This window comes from Heloderma suspectum, chromosome 6 (assembly GCF_057233095.1).
Source record: "Heloderma suspectum isolate Gila_16-S chromosome 6, 16-S_ref, whole genome shotgun sequence".
NCBI lineage: Eukaryota > Metazoa > Chordata > Lepidosauria > Squamata > Helodermatidae > Heloderma > Heloderma suspectum.
This window is the reverse complement of record NC_139463.1, coordinates 55,299,951-55,319,604: the sequence shown is the minus strand read 5'-3', so window position 1 is coordinate 55,319,604 and position 19,654 is coordinate 55,299,951. Positions and strand designations below refer to the sequence as shown.

The window sequence follows — 19,654 nt, the reverse complement described above, 5'->3', positions numbered from 1 at the left end:
CTGTCCTGGATCAGACCAAAGGCCTATCTAGTCCAGCATCCTGTTTCCCACAACGGCAAATCAGATACCTATGGGAAATCCACAAATGGGACTTAAGGGCAATAGCCCTCTCTATTGTTGCTCTGCAGTGACTGATACTCAGAGGCATGCTCTCTGACCATGGACATAGTACACAGACATGACCAACAGCCTTATCCTCTGTAGCCTTATCCTCCGTGAATTTGTCTAATCACTTTTTAAAGCCATCTGCGTTGGTGGTCATCAACATATCTTATAGAAGCGAGTTTTGTAGCAGGGGTGGGTGGGCTTCAGGCTTGCGGGATCTATTTTGTTTTTTACTAGAATGTGGAGGTCTACCAGAGCCAGACACAAGACTCTGTCTGTTCAGGGAGCAGTCAGTTATCTACTGCATCCTAGGAACCACACACTGAGGTGTATATACTGATGTGAAGGCCTGAAAAAAAAATGGAATTGTTTTTTCCTGTTTTTCTCCAAGAACTATTGTTGTTTTGTTTTTCTGAAAAATTGAACAGCTTTGGATTATGAAATATTTTCTTTTAGAATAACGAATATTTTAAGACAAGGTGTTTAAATATTGTTACCCAACCTTTAGTCCCCCAAAACAATTTCTAAAAACTATGTAATAAGAAAACTTTAATACAAAGAGTAGACATGTAAAACAGCTGAAAATAATGAAGCCCTGGGGAAAAATGATTTTTTAAATCCTCTCTGTAAGATTCCCAGCATAGTCGTTTCTTCCATTCCTTATTAGAATTATTGATCTCATGTATTACTGATAAACATTTAGGGATGCTCCAAGTTATGCTCAGTTAGATACTGTAGCAGTTAATTAATGTTGTTCTAATCTAAAATCCACACGTGAAAGAAACACTGTAGGTTTACTTTTTAAAGATTTTATTAGTTTTCCAAAACAAAATCAGCAAAAGAAACGATCAAAAGAAAATAAAAAGAAATATGGAATTTGAATCAAATTATTGACAGAGGTTAGTACATTTGACCTCCATTCATATTTTTTCGCTTTACTTCACAGACTGAGACATGTGGAGTCCATGGGCTGCTTAGAAGTTTACTTTACCATTCTTCTGTATATCAAGCTTATATTTTAGTCTCTTCTCCATAATCCGACCCCTTCATGGCTCACTGCCTTGTTGTGGCGAAGGGGCTTGCGTAACTCAGTGAAGCCATAAGCTATGCCGTGCAGGGCCACCCAAGACGGACAGGTCATGGCAGAGAGTTCTGACAAAATGTGGTCCACTGGAGAAGGAAATGGCAACCCACTCCAGTATTCTTGCCAAGAAAACCCCATGGAACGTATCACAAGGCTAAAAGAGATGACGCCGGAAGATGAGCCCCTCAGGTCGGAAGGTGTCCAATATGCTACTGGGGAAGAGCAGAGGGTATTTCCAAGTAGCGCCAGAAAGAGTGAAGCGTCTGGGCCAAAGCCGAAAGGGCACTCAGCTGTGGATGTGTCTGGTGGTGAAAAGAAAATCCGATGCTGTAAAGAACAATATTGTTTAGGAACCTGGAATGTAAGATCAATGAATCAAGGTAAGCTGGAGGTGGTCAAACATGAGATGGCAAGATTGAACATCGACATCTTGGGAATCAGCGAACTAAAATGGACAGGCATGGGCGAATTTAATTCAGGTGACCATCATATCTACTACTGTGGGCAAGAATCCCTTAGAAGAAATGGAGTAGCACTCATAGTCAACAAAAGGGTGGGAAAAGCAGTACTGGGGTACAATCTCAAAAATGATAGAATGATCTCAGTACGAATCCAAGGCAAACCATTCAACATCACAGTAATTCAAGTCTATGCCCCAACCACTGATACCGAAGAAGCTGAGGTTGATCGGTTCTATGAAGACCTACAACACCTTCTAGAACTAACAACAAAAAAAGATGTCCTCTTCATCATAGGGGATTGGAATGCTAAAGTAGGAAGTCAAGAAATCACCGGGATAACAGGCAGGCATGGCCTTGGTGTACAAAATGATGCAGACAAAGGCTAATAGAGTTTTGCCAAGAGAACACGCTGATCATAGCAAACACTCTTTTCCAACAGCACAAGAGGCGACTCTACACATGGACATCACCAGATGGTCAATATCGAAATCAGATTGATTATGTCCTTTGCAGGCAAAGATAGAGAAGCTCTATACAGTCAGTAAAAACAAGACCTGGAGCTGACTGTGGCTCAGATCATGAGCTTCTTGTTGCAAAATTTTGGCTTAAATTGAAGAATGTAGGGAAAACCACTAAACCATTCAGGTATGACCTAAATTATATCCCTTATGAATATACAGTGGAGGTGAGGAATAGATTTAAGGGATTAGACCTGATAGACAGAGTGCCTGAGGAACTATGGACGGAGGTCCGTCACATTGTTCAGGAGGCAGCAACGAAATCCATCCCAAAGAAAAAGAAGTGCAAGAAAGCCAAGTGGCTGTCTGATGAAGCTTTACAAGTAGCTGAGGAAAGAAGGGAAGCGAAAAGCAAGGGAGAAAGGGGAAGATATATCCAGCTGAATGCAGAGTTCCAGAGAATAGCAAGGAGAGACAAGAAGGCCTTCTTAAATTAACAATGCAAAGAAATCGAGGAAAACAACAGAATGGGAAAGACTAGAGATCTCTTCAAGAAAATTGGAGATCTCAAGGGAACGTTTTGTGCAAAGACGGGCATGATAAAGGACAAAGAAGGCAGGGACCTAACAGAAGCAGATGAGATTAAGAAGAGGTGGAAAGAATACACAGAAGAACTATACAGGAAAGATCTGAATGTCCCTGATAGCCATGACAGTGCGGTCACTGAACTTGAGCCGGACATCCTCGAGAGTGAAGTCAAGTGGGCCTTAAGAAGCATTAGTAACAACAAAGCTAGCGGAGATGACAGTATTCCAGCTGAGCTATTTAAAATCCTAAAAGATGATGCTGTTAAAGTGCTGCATTCAATATGCCAACAAATTTGGAACACTCAGCAATGGCCACAAGACTGGAAAAGGTCAGTTTACATTCCAATTCCAAAGAAGGGCAATGCCAAAGAGTGTTCAAACTACCGCACAATTGCGCTCATTTCACATGCCAGCAAGGTGATGCTCAAAATTCTACAAGCTAGGCTTCAGCAGTATGCGAACTGAGAACTACCGGAAGTACAAGCGGGGTTTCGAAGAGGCAGAGGAACTAGAGATCAAATCGCCAACTTTCGCTGGATCATGGAGAAAGCAAGAGAATTCCAGAAAAGCGTCTATTTCTGCTTCATTGACTATGCTAAAGCCTTTGATTGTGTGGATCACAACAAACTCTGGCAAATTCTTAAAGTGATGGGAGTACCAGACCACCTTACCTATTTCCTGAGAAACCTGTACGAGGGTCAAGAAGCAACAGTAAGAACCAGACATGGAACAACTGAGTGGTTCAAAATTGGGAAAGGAGTACGACAGGGCTGCATATTGTCGCCCTGCTTATTTAACTTCTATGCAGAGTACATCATGAGAAACGCCGGGTTGGATGAATCACAGGTCGGAATTAAGATTGCCGGGAGAATTATCAACAACCTCCGATATGCAGACAATACCACCCTAATGGCAGAAAGCGAAGAAGATCTAAAGAGCCTCTTGTTGAGGGTGAAAGAGGAGAATGCAAAAGCTGGTTTGAAACTCAACATTAAAAAAATGAAGATCATGGCATCTGGCCCCATCACTTCCTGGCATATAGAAGGGGAAGAAATGGAAGCAGTGACAGATTTTACTTTCTTGGGCTCCAAGATCACCGCAGACGGTGACTGTAGCCATGAAATTAAAAGACGCTTGCTCCTTGGGAGGAAAGCTATGGCAAACCTAGACAGCATAGTCAGAAGCAGAGACATCACCTTGCCGACAAAGGTCCGTCTAATCAAAGCTATGGTTTTCCCAGTAGTAATGTATGGCTGTGAGAGCTGGACTATAAGGAAGGCTGAGCGCCGAAGAATTGATGCTTTTGAACTGTGGTGCTGGAGAAGACCCTTACGAGTCCCCTGGACTGCAAGGAGGTCAAATCAGTCCATCCTAAAGGAAATCAACCCTGAGTGCTCATTGGAAGGACAGATACTGACGCTGAAGCTCAAATATTTTGGCCGCCTAATGCGAAGAGAAAACTCTCTGGAAAAGACCCTGATGCTGGGAAAGATTGAAGGCAAAAGGAGAAGGGGACGGCAGAGGATGAGATGGCTAGATTGTATCACCGATGCAATGAATATGAACTTGAGCACACTCTGGGAGAGAACGCAGGACAGGAAGGCCTGGCGTGCTATGGTCCATGGGGTCACGAAGAATCGGACATGACTGAACGACTGAGCAACAACCATAATCCAAGAAAAGTCTTTTACAAATACTGCTGTGTATGTCCCCATATAGAATAAAATCCTATCATGTTTTATAAAAGTCAGAAGTTTTGTCTTGGCCTTTAGCTAGTTTCAATTGGTATGTCAATTTTTCTGCCATGGCTATTTGCCATAATTCCATATAGTATAATTTCAATGTTAGAAGTTCTGCAGTTTCCCAACTTTTGGCTATGACTCTTTGGGCAGCAGCCATCAGCATGAACTCAATTAAGTGCGTAGATGTCACTTTTACATTTTGTTCTTCTGATATTGTTAATAAGGCCAACACTGGTGTCACATGTATGGTTGATGTAATATTTGCCATTTTGTGATACAATACATGTCCACCACATGGTTTCCCGCCTCCCAGCAGAGCAGAGCAGAGGAAGCTGCTCCAGCTGGTCAAGGAACTATAGAAGCAAGCAAGCTCTCAGAGAGTGAGTGATCAGAGCGAGCGAACAGGTGGAGCAAAAACGAGTTGGCCAGGGGAGGTCAAGGGGGAGGCCCCTAACAAACATTTTTTTCATATATGTGTGTGTGTGTGTGTGTGTGTGTCTTGTAACACACACTTCCATACCAGTGGGATTCTGTTTTTAACCTCCAGTGAGCAGAGGACCAGGCACAGGCTACTCTAGAACAATCAGAAAGCTAGACACAAAAAGGAAGAGACACTATGGAAGGACAAGACTCTCCAGTGGTGGTGACCTGCAAGGTGTGCGCAATGTTTGTTTTCTTGCCTGAGAACAACATGGCCTTCAAATCCCGGGAAGTACTAGTTCCCCTCTACTCAGCACTGGTTAGGCCTCACCTGGAGTACTGTGTCCAGTTCTGGGCACCGCATTTTCAAGAAGGATGCAGAGAAGCTGGAGGAGGTTCAGAGGAGGGCAACAAAGATGATCAGGAGACTGGAAACAAAGCCCCATGAAGAGAGACTGAAAGAACTGGGCATGTTTAGCCTCGAGAAGACTGAGGCGAGATAGGATAGTGCTCTTCAAGTACTTGGAAGGTGGTCAAAGAGGGGAAGGCCAGGATCTCTTCTTGATCATCCCAGAATGCAGGGCACGGAATAATGGGCTCAAGTGACAGGACGCCAGATTCCAGCTGAACATCAGGAAAAACTTCCTGTTAGAGCAATACAACAATGGAACCAATTACCTAGAGAGGTAGTGGGCTCCTCCACACTGGTGGCATTCAAGATGAAGCTGTGACATCCACCTCTCAGGGATGCTCTGACTTGGATTCCTGTATTGAGCGGGGGGCTGGATTCGATGGTCTTGTAGGCCCCTTCCAACCCTACTATTCTATGAGTCTGTAATTTTTTTCATGAATCCAAATATAAAACCCCATTTTAAATGATCAAATGCTTTCTGTGCATCAAGAAATAACATTGCTAATGGCTTTTCTTTCTTTTTACTTATATAAATGGCATTAAGTACTCTATGCATTGGGTCAACAATTTGTCTTTGAGGTATAAATCCCGTTTGATCTGGGGAGACATTATTTTATTATAGTGCTCAGTCGAGATGTGAGGATTGCAACGAACAATTTTGCATCTTGGTTTAATAATGCTATTAATTTAATAATGCTACTGTTATTGTTGTTCAGTCGTTAAGCCGTGTCCAACTCTTCGTGACCCCATGGACCAGAGCATGCCAGGCCTTCCTGTCCTCCGCTCTCTCCCAGAGCTATTAGCCTAGTTTTAAAATCACTGCAATGCTTGGTATATTAAATTTAGAAGTATAGTTTATTCAGACAATAACTACAAACTTATTGAGTTTACTTTTAAAAGCTATACATATAATTTATGTTCCTAAAGCAGCCTTCCCCAACCTGGTGCCCCCTAGAAGTTTTGGACTAAAACTCCCAGCACTCCTGACCATTGGCCATGCTGCCCAAAGCTGATAGGAGCTGAACCCAAACCATCTGGAGGGCACCAGGTTGGGGAAAGCAGTCTTAAAGCAACAGCGTGACTTCAGATCTGTACAGAGTGCTAAAAAAGAAAAGTATTGCTTATTCTACCATTTCTCCCCAATTTTTTTTCCTGAAAAAGCACAGGAAAAGGCCCTTTTCTCCCATGCCTTCAAAATTTCTGGACATTTTACATCTCTAGGTATATACCAATCTATATACGAGTTGCCATAGATCAGGGATTCTATGCATCACTCTAACAAAGACCTAGTCAAAAACAATAAATTAGTGCACCTATTTTACAAATGAGGAACACTGAGGCTGAGAGAGAAGCAGTTAGCCCAAGGCCAGCAATGGCAGGTGTTTTGTTTTTAAAAATCCCTTTGCTCTCATTCAAGTCAAAAACCCTTGGAGATCTAATGCAAACGAATCAGACATCTACCAGGAGATCTCGCTCTGTATAGTACTTTGTTCTGTCTGCCCTTAATCTCCCACCATTCAGCTTAATTGGCAACCCCATGTTCTACTACTGAGGGAGTAAACCTTCCCTTGATCTACTTTCCTCCAAATCATGCATTTTATATACCTTTCTCATGTCCCCTTTCTAAATGAAATACTGCCAGTTGTTACAACATTTCCTAATAGAAGAGTTGCTCCAGTGCCCTCATGATTTTGATTTTCTGCACATTTCCAGCACAATATCCTTTTTGAGATGCAGCAACCAGAATTGTATACAGTATTCAGAGTATGGCTGAACCACAGATTTGTATGAAGACATTACATTATTAGCAGAGTTTTAAAAATCCCTTTGCTAATGATCCTTTTAAGGAATCCACTTCCCCCCACAACTGCTGCACAATGGGTTGACATTTTCATTGAGTTATCCTTCATGATCCCTTTCTTGGTCACTCACTGTCAGTGAGTGACCAAGGAAGATCAGATGCCAGCATATGTGTGAAGTTAGGCTTTTTTTGCCTCAAGGTGTAACCACATGACTAACAGATACATAGTGAACATTCCTAGTTGCTGTTTTTACACTTGTTCCAGTTTTAATTCATCTGTCTTGTCCAAATGATCAAAACTGGGATAAAAAATAAGTTGCAGAAGCTTTCTTTTCATGTTCTAAAGAATACTCTGAATGCAAGTGAAATTGAAGGCTGGAGACATGGGGGAATCTAAATTCTGAGTTCTGTTGGGAACCACTGTGCTGGAACACATCTGAGAAACCCTAACAAATAACATGAACCAATCAAAACAGAAATAGAGAAATAAAATGTTTATTGAAATCATGTTTAGTGTTACAGAACCTTAGTACAGCATATATTGAATTGCAAGTTTTTAAAATAGATTTTAGGGACATACTTTTCAAGAGAATTTGACCCAAAAGGAGGGAAGTCTGCATTTCAGTCTATGAAGATGATGTTGCCCCATTTATTGAGCAGCAGACACAAGGCAAACTGGGGTTGAAGCAGGAAGAGAGCATGTGCTGTCTTAAAGGTTCACCGATCCATGTGGAAATCTTAGGACCACCAACTAACTTTTAGATTTATATCCATGTTACCTTATTGCAGTTTAGGGAAAGCAGAGAGCTGTTTTAGTAAAGCTTGTGTTTTAGCAAACAATTTATAACTAGGATGGCTTTGAAGGAAGTGTCCCAGTATTAGTGAGGAGGCAGAAAATACTGATGTGCAGACCACCATTTCAGCTTGGCCCACTCAGTGAAAAGCTCTAATAGTGGCATTCCACAATCTGTACTCCACACCAATTCACCCCCCACAGTGGAAGAAAAATCCACTCTTCCACGTCCTCTGTGATTGTTAGAAGGTACAAGGAAGAGGAACTTCTGACTTGCAAGACAGAAAAAGCAGGAGAAATGCTTGCTACTTCAGCCCATTCCAATTCTTTCTGCTAGTCAGAAAAGTTGTTGTGTCTTCCTCATGCCCCCTAGCAAACACTGAAGGCTTCAAGGAAACATGTGGTCTTGCAGAAAGCTCTGAAGGACAGAAATAGCAGGCATTTCTCCTACTATTCCTGTCCTTCTGCAAAATCTTTCTGCAAGACCTCACCTCTCCCTCAAGACCTCCATGTTCACTAGAGGGCTCTAATAAGCAGCAGTCTTTTTTGAGTTGCAGAAAGCTCTGCAGGACAGGAAAAGCAGTACTAGTGTCTATTTCTGTCCTGCAAACCTTTTCTTCTCTTCAGCTCTCTAGCAAGCCCTTTCCTTAAGCTTTCTGGCAAGCGCAGAGGGCTGGAGGAAGAGGAAGCGTCTTGCAGAAAATTTTGGAGGGCAGAAAGAGCAGGCATTCCACTGGCTGCTTTGTCCGTCTCCAAAACTCTGCCCTCTAGTAAAGCATGGAGAGCTGGAGGAAGAGGCAGGGCCTTCCTTCACTTCCTCAGGATCAGGACAAAAACAGCAGGCAAAATCCCTGCTGTTCCTGTTCTTATCTAAATGTCGGCTCTGCCACGAGTCTCATGCCAGGTGATAAGGGCCAAGTGCCCTTGGTGCGCTGGCAAGATGGCCTGTGGAAGATGGTAGGCGCTCATAATAGTGGCATTCTCTATGGAGCCTGCTGGAAATGGCCCATCAGTCACACTGCAAATAACGATATCTTAATTTTAAAAAATATAATTTGACCTTTGTAGCCAAAGTTACAGCAATAGCCAAGGACTCATTGGTGGCAATATTGCAGAGATTACCTAAATAAAATTGTACTGACATGTCTTGTTACCTTCAACTGTATAAAGGTGAGCCTCACTGAATCAAACACATAAACACAACAGGAGTTTGAATCTAATAATGAGAAGATTGTGTGCATATGTATATAACCCAGAGATAGTATTACTCCAGTAATAACGTCAGCTCAGGCATCAAACCCTACTCCACAAGAGGAAGGCGGTGTGCGTAACGTGCATTCTGTCATAGGAAGCTGTACTATTTCTCTGCTAAGTCTCTTGGCAGCTGGCACATTGCCTGTCCTGAAAACTTTTATGTTGCTCGGATCAACAGGACTATGATTAGCAGTCTAATCCTAACCATGTTTACTCAGACAGAAGTCCCATTATTTTCAGTGGAACTCTCTCTCAACTGTGCTGTCAACCTTCCCCAAGTTGAAGCACAATTTGGATGGTCTGCTGGAGGATTTCCCTTTGTCAGGTGACCGCTTGGTTTGTCAAGAAAGGGCATGACTAAGTAGAGACAAAAAACTGGCATGCAGCACAAGGGCTGTGCTGTCTAGGGGCGAAGAGGCACTCAGGGGAGCAGGTTAGTAGCCTATCATCCAGACTCTACATTACGAAATTATGACATATGACACTACGCATGGTACAATGGGACTGTTCTCTAGAGTGTTCTGAACTTTCCATGCAAACGGAAGTCTCCAAGCAAGGCATGTAGGCACCTGTATACCATACGTGACTGGCATTCACAAGCAACATCCAAGGTGACTTACAATTGAATTTAAAAAAGGAAAGCTTACCAGCCAGACTCAACCGTTGTACAGATACGCTAATTAGCACAGTCAATATATTAACTCATTTGTGGAGACCACCAACCATTTTGCACTGTGGGCCAAATATATCTGCCATGAAGCCTCAAAACATGCGTTGCATTTCAGTAACAGAGACACACAGAACCATATCTACACTATAAGGTGAAGGAGTCTTGCCACTGCTTTTCCCAAGGGAATCCTATTCATTCTAATGCTGTGAGAAATATAAGAGCAATTCAGACCTCAGCAAAATTACAATCCCCAGCTAAACCAGTTTAAATGTTCCACATAGATGTGTCCATAACTGAATTAAGGCAAAGTCTTACTATTTTGAGTAGAGCTGTTTAGGGCCCTGCGTATTTCGAATGTCAGCCTAATGTCAGGGGGCTTTCAAGAAGTTAACAGGAAGCTTTTGAAGCATCTAACCCTTTCCCATAAACAACTGGCTGGTACACACAATATATTATGAAAGCAGGCACGTGGACATTCCTCGATTTTTAAAAGTTTGTGGCTTTCTTTGTTTAACAAAGCTTCATTAGTCTGAACTTGACAGCAAGACAGTTATTTAATGCACACAAGTTTCTAACAAAAATATATTGGAAAAATATTAGGGGGACAAACGCAAGCCAAGAAAACCTGTGCACATCCATGCAGTTGACTTACCCCAATTCCTCAGACATGAATTAGGCTTCTTGCTAAATTGGAAAACAAGAACCGTCAGTCCTTAAAGTCACGTTTCTTTTAAAAAGCCAACTTCACCAGTACTTCCCAAAATTTAAGACACTGCTATTTACTATTCAGACACCACTGAAATTAGCTTTTGGAATAATCTTGGCCAATGCAGATTTCTCACATGCTGATTTCTCCTCCTCATCCCGTCTCAATGTTCCTGGGTGTAAAACTGGACCACTTAAAGGAGGGGAAAACCAATAAAAGAGGTAGAAAACACAATCCAGGTAAAATCAGATCCTTCGTAGAAAGCTGTTTTATAGATGAAATGGAAGCTGATTTTATTCCCAGTATTCCACTTCCAAAAGAGCCCAGTGATGCATTGGTCTTGATTCCACCTAAGGACTTCGAAATTACCCCACCTTTAGCTTCCGCACATTTTGGCACAAAATGTGTCAAAGGAGAGGAGTACCACTAGCCCCAGCAACTCTTACTAGATAAAGTAACTGGCTTATGTGGACAATGGTTCCTGGAGCAAGTTAGTACAGCCAGTAGTCAGGGCAGGATAAGCACTGCCAAACTGCATTTAGGGGTCGGGGGAGGTGACGGGTGAGAAAAGTGAAGAGGCCAAGGGAAATCCAATGAGAAATATTACTTGGTTTTCCAAGGCAGCTATCAGTAGAAGTGGTGCACGTTCATCCCCAAGGGACAGAATTCACAAAAGTAAAATGAAATATTTTTTTGGACCAACTTAGGTTAGTGTGAAGAATTTTGTGAGTCCTTTACCATGCAGTTTTCCTGCCTGAAGAATTTCTGGGAAGGTCCAAAGTTTAAACACTCCCCTAAGTTGGCTAATAAAAATACACAACCTTTTACCTTTTTTGCATCTTCTGTAAAACCACCAGCACTCTAGAGAAAGCAGGACATTGTTTTCTTAAGGGAAAAAGAGCAGCAGAACTTCTACCAGTATCAACAAACTTTGCTCTGGGACAATTAATGTTATTTGCTGCCAAAACACAATTAAGATATTGTCGAGACTACCTTGCTATCAAAAATTATAATGGAGGCAACTTTTCCACTCCAACCGAAGTCTCAAATATTCAACAGAGTCTGAACAAGGAATGGCATATCATGAAGGCAAAGAGATTTGATTGTCAAAGGCAGGTTGGGTGGTTTGTTTTTCTAATTAGACTTACTCTATTACTTGCTTGAACACACACACACACACACACACACACTTCATTCAGCTTTGTCCCTGCATCGATAAACCCCCAATTCCTTCCAATTATGAATTCGGATGTGTAATGTTGATCTTTTTGGTCTTTTCACTCATTCCTTTAAGGCCACAATCTTGAACCATTTATATAATATTCATTTTATTGAAATCAAAGGGACTACTCCAAAGTTGAAGGGAACATCACCAAAAATTACAGTGAGCCCCTCAAAGGAAAGACTCTGAAACGTTCAGTATAGGGCTGAGGATGATCCAACCATTAAAATCTATTGTTTTTGCTAATAACCCCTTAGTAAACTCAAATGCTTCTACATAAATACAACTATAAAATATTTCTAAGCATGGAACGTTTTGAAGTTCTTAGAAAGATTGTGCTTCACTCCTCATATGTAGGGCTTTGTTCTTTTTTACCTATTGCACTTGGCTCCTAGTTTGACAGAAGTAGATTCACAGCAGTTGCAGATTTTTTTTTAAAGTAACTTTGCAAAAGCAAATAAAAGTGATGTCTTAAAAAAGCGAACCTTGATATTGTGTTATATTTATCCATATTTTAAAATGAGTTGAAATGTAATATTTAACACAGCTTGTATAAATGCTTTAAGAGGGATGAGAGGCCCCAATACACAGGGAAACTCTCACACACACCTAACTGGAACAAATGGGCTGTATACAAAATCTCCTGGAAAAGAGAGGTGAGAGCTAAGCTGTGCTGAACCTTTGTACTTCCTGGACATACCTACAAACTGCCAGAACAATTCTTTTGTGGGATTCTACACTTGCATCTCATCTGGAAAACTAAAGGAAAACTAAAGGCTCTAGAGATGTTATAACTATGCCTACCTTCATATTATGGCTAAAGTATATCAAGTTTTCCTGTGGTGCTTGCAGTCCTGGGAAACTAACACCTAGAAGGCTAGATCTCCAATAATCACCAGTGCTTAAACAGAGCAGCTTAGATTACTTAAGTTGTTAGGAGATCATGCTGAGCATGGCAACACCGACAGGACTTTCTCAAACTCCATTTATTCATGTTAGCACTCTATCTGGGAGCGTGGCATCCTTCGCAAGCTTAAGGAATGACGATGTATCTCCTGCATCTGCCGAATCCGGTCCTTCTGCCACATTAGGTTTTGTGGCATTGGATATCGCTGCGTGCCATGCAAAGACCGGAAGGGGATTCTCACGTGACAGGCTGTAGCACGACAGCGAGGCTGGGGCATGGGAGGGAGCAGCAGCCAGCGTTTCCTCTCAGCACAGTAGCGGTAAGCCTCTTTCCTGTATTGTTTGTCTGTATCGTCGCTGTTCTTCCACCCACCTATGATGAAGACATCGTCCTTGTAATAGCAGACAGCTGCCCCTTCGATGCTTAGAACCTCTGGTGGTAAGCTTTCCAGAATGTCATCAGAGACTGGGCCGGAGATCTTCCTCTTGACCTCTTCATGGTCCAGAGGGTAGCTTCTGGGACAAAGTGAGGCTGTGTGGTAAAAGTTGGTATTGGCCACAGCCATCTGAAAGCAGCAATAGTTGTCAAGGAGTGGCAGAGACTCAGCATCCTGCCACTGTCTTGCATCTGCATCATATCGGATGATGACAGCTCTCAACCCTTCCTCATTATCCCCATCAACCGGTGTGCGGGCAGCCATGTAAACAAACCTGTCGTCGATAGTAATCACTTTAACATCCCGGAGTATTTTTGGTGCCGACTCCAGGTTGTGCCACTTGTCTTGATCAGGATGATAGACAGCTACATCTTTGAAGCCAGGGATAAAATTCCCATGTCCACCAATGCTGTACAAGCTCCCCTTTACCTCAGTGAGGCCAAAGGAATGCTTCCTGGTTATCAGATTGGAAACCTGCTCCCAGACATTTCGATTTGGGTTGTACCTTTCCACAGTCTTGGCAAAGCCAGGCTCCATGGAACCCGCTACATAAACATAGGATTCTGTCACAACGACAGCATGTCCATCAAGATGATTGTGTATGTGTGGTAAATTCACCCATCTATCTTCATCAATAAAATACCCCACACACTCACTCAAGTAGTCACCTCCCTCAGACACACCACCAATAACCATGATAACATCCATGTTTTGTCCAAAGCGAGGCAGTGATGTTACAGGAGAAGTAATTTGTTGGAGGGTACCTAACTGCAAATTCTCAGCCCTGAGAGCATGGCTTTCTACTGCTTCTGATACAAGTTTGAGGCAAGCTTCATCGCTGGATACAAGCCTTTCTGATTTGACATGTCGGGTCAAATACGTGGGTTTCATTTGCGACAGCCGGAGAAGTTTAAAGAGATCACTAAAGTACTTTCCTCTTTCATCAGGATTTCTTTGAACCCACTTTAAAACCATCTCAAACAGAACTTCTTCTGAGTCCACTGTGATTTCTAAGTCCGAAAGCCAGTCTCTGATGAGGTGAAATGGCAAAGTGTAGAACTCCTCATCTTGGATGACTTTGTAGAAGTTCCTCCTGATCATGTCAGCAGCTTTCAAAGCCAGTTGGTTCAAAGAGTACATGTGAGCTAAGCTATGGACGGCCACAGAGTTGGAGAGGTTCAGCTTCTTCTTGAGGAATTCCCCACAGAAGTCTTTTAAGCGTATCAATAAAAACCTACAGAACAAGAAGGCAGCTTAGAAATGGCCCACAGGAGTGAAAAAACATCCTACAGCATAGCTAGTAACTTGTATCTTGGTTTTCACTTTGCAAGTACCCACTTCCAACAGCTTATCCTTCCTGAGCTTCTCATATCTAAAGATGCTTTAACTGCCCAGCTCCACAAAATACCAACCCAGACAAATGGTTCAGGAGCTATACAGGTGGAATAGAAAGGTTTCCATGAGATCTGTAATACTCAGCTGCATGGCCATTTGCATTGCTCTGTCTTGCCTCTCCCCAGTTTTGTATATGCTTCCACTCAACCTCATAAGAGGATATGTATCTGCCTTATACCCAGTCAGACTAGCAGTCCATCTAGCACAAAACTATCTACTCTAGGGGTGGGCAACCTGGTGCCTTCCAGATGTTTGGGACTACAACTGCCATCAACCCAACCAGCATGGCCCATGTTCATGGATTATGAGAGATGCAGCCCAAAACATCCAGAGGGCACTAGATTACCTACCCTTGGTCTACTCAAACTAGCAATGTCCACCAAGGACTCAAGCAAGGGTCTTTTCCAGCCTGTTCTCCAAGATTCTTTGACTAGAGATGCCAGGGACTGAACCCAAGACCTTATAATTGTGTGCTCCACCACTGAGCTATGGACCCCATCCTAGTAGTAGCTTCAATGCTGTGGAAAGTCACTCTACTTGGAGCACATTAGTGTCTAAACAGGGAAGGTAACTTCTCCCCCATCCCAAACCCATCCTTGTTATAGATCTCATCACCCTATGCCACAACCTCCTTAAATGTTGTGATCCTTTAAAAAAAATTTCAACTACAGGAAGTTTATCCTTTTAAAAATACCCGGTCTAAGATGAAATCTTAACTTAATACAAACATATGCTCTCAAAAAACTAGACGTATGACCCTGCTGGTTTGTAAAGAAAGAAAAACCAGGAAAAGCGTGTTTATCAGTCATCGTCCAGATCAAAAGTTTGTCTTAGGACTTTATTCTGGGGGCGAGGGACCGGCAAATCACCATGGATATCATCTACTAATCAGAGTGACCTTGTACTCCAATTTTATGCCTAACAACTATCTGACCCCTACAACTGGATCAATGAGCATTCTAACTGTAAAAAAAAAAAATTATATATATATATATATATATATATATATGAATCTACCAACCAAAGAACATAGACATATTTTTGTGGAGTAGGGATGGCACAGGGCAGTTATGACAAGAATTTGTTTCATAAAAATACAATTCTTCTGTTGTATGTTTGATACTAGCATAAGTCTAGACATGATAATAAGTATTAAATTATTTAAAACTAAACAATATACTGAATATTATATTTCTTAGCGTAAACATTAAAATAGTTAATAAACTTAATATATACAAAAGTTATGGGAAGGTTCTATTCAGTTTTAAGTTTATGGGTTGGATCCAGACTTCGTCTACTGAAATCAATGTGACTTTGAGTAATAAATCCCACTTAACCCAATGGGTCAACTCTTAAGTATGACCAAGAGAGCAAATCTAGGCTCTCAGAAGGAGCACTCTGATGCTGGTTGTCAGGTCTCCATCTTCCTTTCTGTTGCTTTTCTCACTAGATGCAGTTTTGAGCAGTGGAGTCACGGGGCAGGAGCTGGGAGGCTTCAGGATGTTGCCCCTTTCCCCCTCATTTGTATCCTCACCCGAGGTCAGACCTCCAGCCTCAGGTGAGGAAACCATGATGGATTGTGGCAGCTGCAAGGGCGGGGGGGGGGGGGGCACACAACAATCCCAGCTTGGATTTCCCCTCCAGAGATCACAGCAGTGCCTACAGCCTTGGAAGGCGAGCTCCAAAATACTCTACGATCCATGGGACACTCTTTCAGGCCTGCTCTGGAAGAGGGCTGCTCCCTAAATCTGGATTCAACCGAATGTGTTCTTATGGTTACAACGACCAAGTAGCATGAAGTTTTATTTAAGAAATAGCTAAATAATGAATTTTTAAAAATTTATAAGTCATTGGTTTACAGCTGGCATTGTTTCCTGGAGATTTAAATCGTAACTTTACTTGCTGATTTACAATGATTTACTTCCTTTCACAGAGAGGAAGGCCAGGCTCTCTTCTCGATCATCCCAAAATGCAGGACACGGAATCATGGGCTCAAGTGACAGGAAGCCAGATTCCGGCTGAACACCAGGAGAAACTTCCTGACTGTAAGAGCAATACGACAATGGAACCAATTGCCTGGGGAGGTGGTGGGCTCCCCCACACTGGAGGCGTTCAAGACGAGGCTGGGCAGCCACCTGTCGGGGATGCTCTGACCTGGATTCCTGCACTGAGCAGGGGGTTGGACTCGATGGCCTTGCGGGCCCCTTCCAGCCCCACTATTCTATGATCCTATGATTGTAGGAATGCAACGCCACAGAGGTCTACTCAAAAGCAAGTCGCACCGAGATGAGCCGGGCTCACTCCCAGGTAAAAGGGTGCGGCTGTGACAAACCAGGCCTCCCCCACCCCCGCGTGACACGGGCTGGCTCCGGGGGGTTCGACGGGCTGGCCCCGGGGGGGAAGCGCGCGCCCGCGCTTCCCTCGCCAGCATCCCCCCGCGCGCAGCCCTCTTCGGCGGGAGGCGTCCGGCTCCCCGGGGGCGCCTGGCAACCCGCCCCCGCCTCGCGGCGCCCGCCCGCGGCCCTCCACGGGCCCAGGCGCGCCTCCCCGCCCGCCTCACCTGTCGGCCAGCTCGAGGACCTCGTGGACGTTGCCGGGGCTGACGCGGACGCGGCCCGTGTACATGAAGCTGACCACGGCCTCCACCGTCTCCGGGTCCGGCCCGGCCTCGGAGCTCCACTTGCGCAGCTCCACGCGGCCCGAGCGCGACTCCGCGAAGTCGCCCGAGAGCAGCGGCGCGAAGTACTCGGTGGCGGCGGCCAGCACCGAGCGGTGCGCGCGGAACTCCCGCGGGGGCGGCTCGGGCCGGGCCGCCGCGCCGCCCTCGCCGCCGCCGCAGAAGGCCAGCGTGACGTCGCAGAAGAGGCCGCGCCGCCGCTGCTCGTTCTGCCGGCAGGCCAGCTCCGCGCAGTGCGCCGCGCACGAGAACTCCTCGGCGTCCGGCCCCGCGTCCGGCCCGGCCTCGCCCTCGGCCTCGCCCTCCGGCGCCGGCAGGCCGCCCCCCGGCTCCGCGCCGCCGCCCGCCGCCGCCATCTTGGCTGCCCCCGGCCCGCTCGAGCGCGCCTCCGCCGCGCGGCCGCGCCCGGCGGCGTCGCTCACGCGCTCACAGAGGCGTGGCGGCCGCGCGCCGCCCTTCCGGGGCCGGAGGGGCCGCCGCGGACGGCCGGGCGAAGTTCCAGCGCTGACCCGCGCGGAGCGCTTGCCGTGCAGCCGAGGCGGGGCGGCTCCCCGGGGAAGCCTGCGGCCTCCTCGCGCGACGCCGCGGCCCGCCGGGCGCCGCCTGCGCTCAAGGCCCTTGGCCCCGTCTTCGGGTAGGTCGCGGGCAACGCGCCGGCGGCCGGAAGCGGAGCGAGATCCGAGGAGGGCAGCGGAGGGCTCGGCTATGGCGGGCAGGAAGCGGGTGAGAAGGGGAGCCGTCGGGGTCCCGCGTTTAAGCCCTGTCCGAAGCGCGGGATTTTTCGGCTGGCGTAGAGATGCCCACAGCGCTCGCAGGAAAAAAAGGAGAGATCCAGGACGCTTCCCGCAGCTGTGGCCGGGCGGTAGATTTGGCCCCTGCCCCAAAGGGAGAGGCAAAGGCAGGCCGCTTTTAAGTCGGCGCTGATTTCGTGCAGAAAACGTGACTTTTACTTTTCAAACATTTAAAAGCTACTGCAAATCCAAATACGGCGCTCTTTATTTATTTATTTATTTATTTATGAGCCATTGTATACCGCTCCTCATCTAAACAGATTCAGGAGCAGTGAACAAGAAGAGATCAAATGAACAAAAGATAAAATGAGTGAAACGTGATATTGAAATTGTTCTTTAAAAGACAGAGTGCCAACGAAACTGAGGCTGGATACCCACGGAAGGCTTCCTGGAAAAGAGCTGTTTTCAGGAAGTGCCAAAACCTACCCAGTGTTGGTGCCTGTTTGACTTCCAGAGGGGGGGAGTTCCATAGGAAGGGAGCCACCACGCTGAAGGCTCTTATCCATGTGGACTGCAGTCGGGCCGTACGTCCATGTGGCACCACCAGGAGCATGCCTTCTGATGACCTCAGTGATCAGGCAGGTTGGCAAGGGAGAAGGTGCTGTCAGGTCCCTGGGTCCCCAGTTGTTTAGGGCTTTGTACACCAGTACCAAAACCTTAAACCTGGCCTGGTACCAAATTGGCAGCCAGTGCAGTTCCCTCAGCAAAGGAGTTACATGCTGAAAAGGGGCAGCTCCCAATAACAGCCAAGCTGCTGTGTTCTGTGCTAGCTCCAGCTTCCGGAGCAGCCTTACGGGCAGCCGCATGTAGAGCGCACTGCAGTAATAGCCAACCTATCCCTGTCCAGGAGAGGCTGTAGCTGGCGAACCAGCTGAAGCTGGTAAAGGGCACTCCCAGCTGCCAGGGCCACTTGGGTCTCCAGCGAATGATGGACTAGGAGTACCCTCGGACTACAGACCTGATCTTTCAGAAGGAGGGCAACCCCATCCAGAGCAGGCAATGAGCCTTTCTCCTGGACCGGGGAACCACTTGCCCACAGGGCTTTCGTCTTGCCAGGATTTGGTTTCAGTTTATATTGGAAGGCGGGGGGGTGATGAAAACGTTCGAATGTAGGCCAATCTCATTACCTGGGCCCATATTGCAGGCTTATGGGGCGGTGTGCACTACCTGTCAGGATCTGCTCGACCTGGGGAGCTCTGCTACCCTATCTGGTGACCAGATACAAAAGGCAGCCTGGTCCACACTGCAGTACTTGCAGGATCAAGCACTGGGCCTGCAGGTGCTCGCAAGGCCTCGAATGCAGACCAGCTGGGAGCCTCTGGAAGCCCTGTAAAGGGCTTCCTCCTCCCTCCAAGCTTTGCCATAGCAACACGAGCCTTCCTGGTGGCAGCGCTGTGCTTTTGTCTCTTGTGTCCGGTCTTGCCAACGCCTTGCTGATACTCGACCCTTGCCTGTTCCTGGCGACACCTCTGCCTCTAGCCCTGCCTTCTGCGTACCCGCCTGCTGCCTGCTCTGGACCTCGTTTTCGCCTCTGGCCCACCCACGCCTTGCCAGTGTCCATCCCCCCTGGCCCCGGTGTTCTAGGCAAGGATACCTGCTGCTCACGGCCCAGACCTGACCGTTTGCTGTGGCCAGTCTACGCCCTGACCAGGGGCCAGAATGGAGGTAGAATTCCCACGCGTCCTGCTTACCTTGCAGGCTCAGGTCTCATCCTTACAAGCCCAGGTCCGTGC

At 45.7% G+C, this 19,654-nt stretch overlaps 1 protein-coding gene across 4 annotated transcripts; it reads right to left on the bottom strand.

Annotated features, from left to right (window-relative positions):
• Window positions 1–914: 914 nt before the first annotated feature.
• KLHL11 (kelch like family member 11) lies at window positions 915–18,105 on the bottom strand. Of its 4 annotated transcripts, XM_084804410.1 has the most exons (4): window positions 17,014–18,105; window positions 12,995–14,292; window positions 10,440–10,471; window positions 1,429–1,491 (listed from the first exon to the last, which is right to left on the bottom strand). In XM_084804410.1, exons 1-3 carry the CDS (start codon window positions 17,484–17,486, stop codon window positions 10,449–10,451), a joined length of 1,794 nt encoding a protein of 597 aa, XP_084660536.1. In that variant the 5' UTR covers window positions 17,487–18,105; the 3' UTR covers window positions 1,429–1,491; window positions 10,440–10,448. The 4 variants fall into 4 exon arrangements, with proteins under 4 accessions (XP_084660533.1, XP_084660536.1, XP_084660535.1 ...); XM_084804407.1 differs by lacking the exon at window positions 10,440–10,471 and having other exon boundaries at window positions 915–1,491; XM_084804409.1 differs by lacking the exon at window positions 1,429–1,491 and having other exon boundaries at window positions 10,362–10,471.
• Window positions 18,106–19,654: the final 1,549 nt, after the last annotated feature.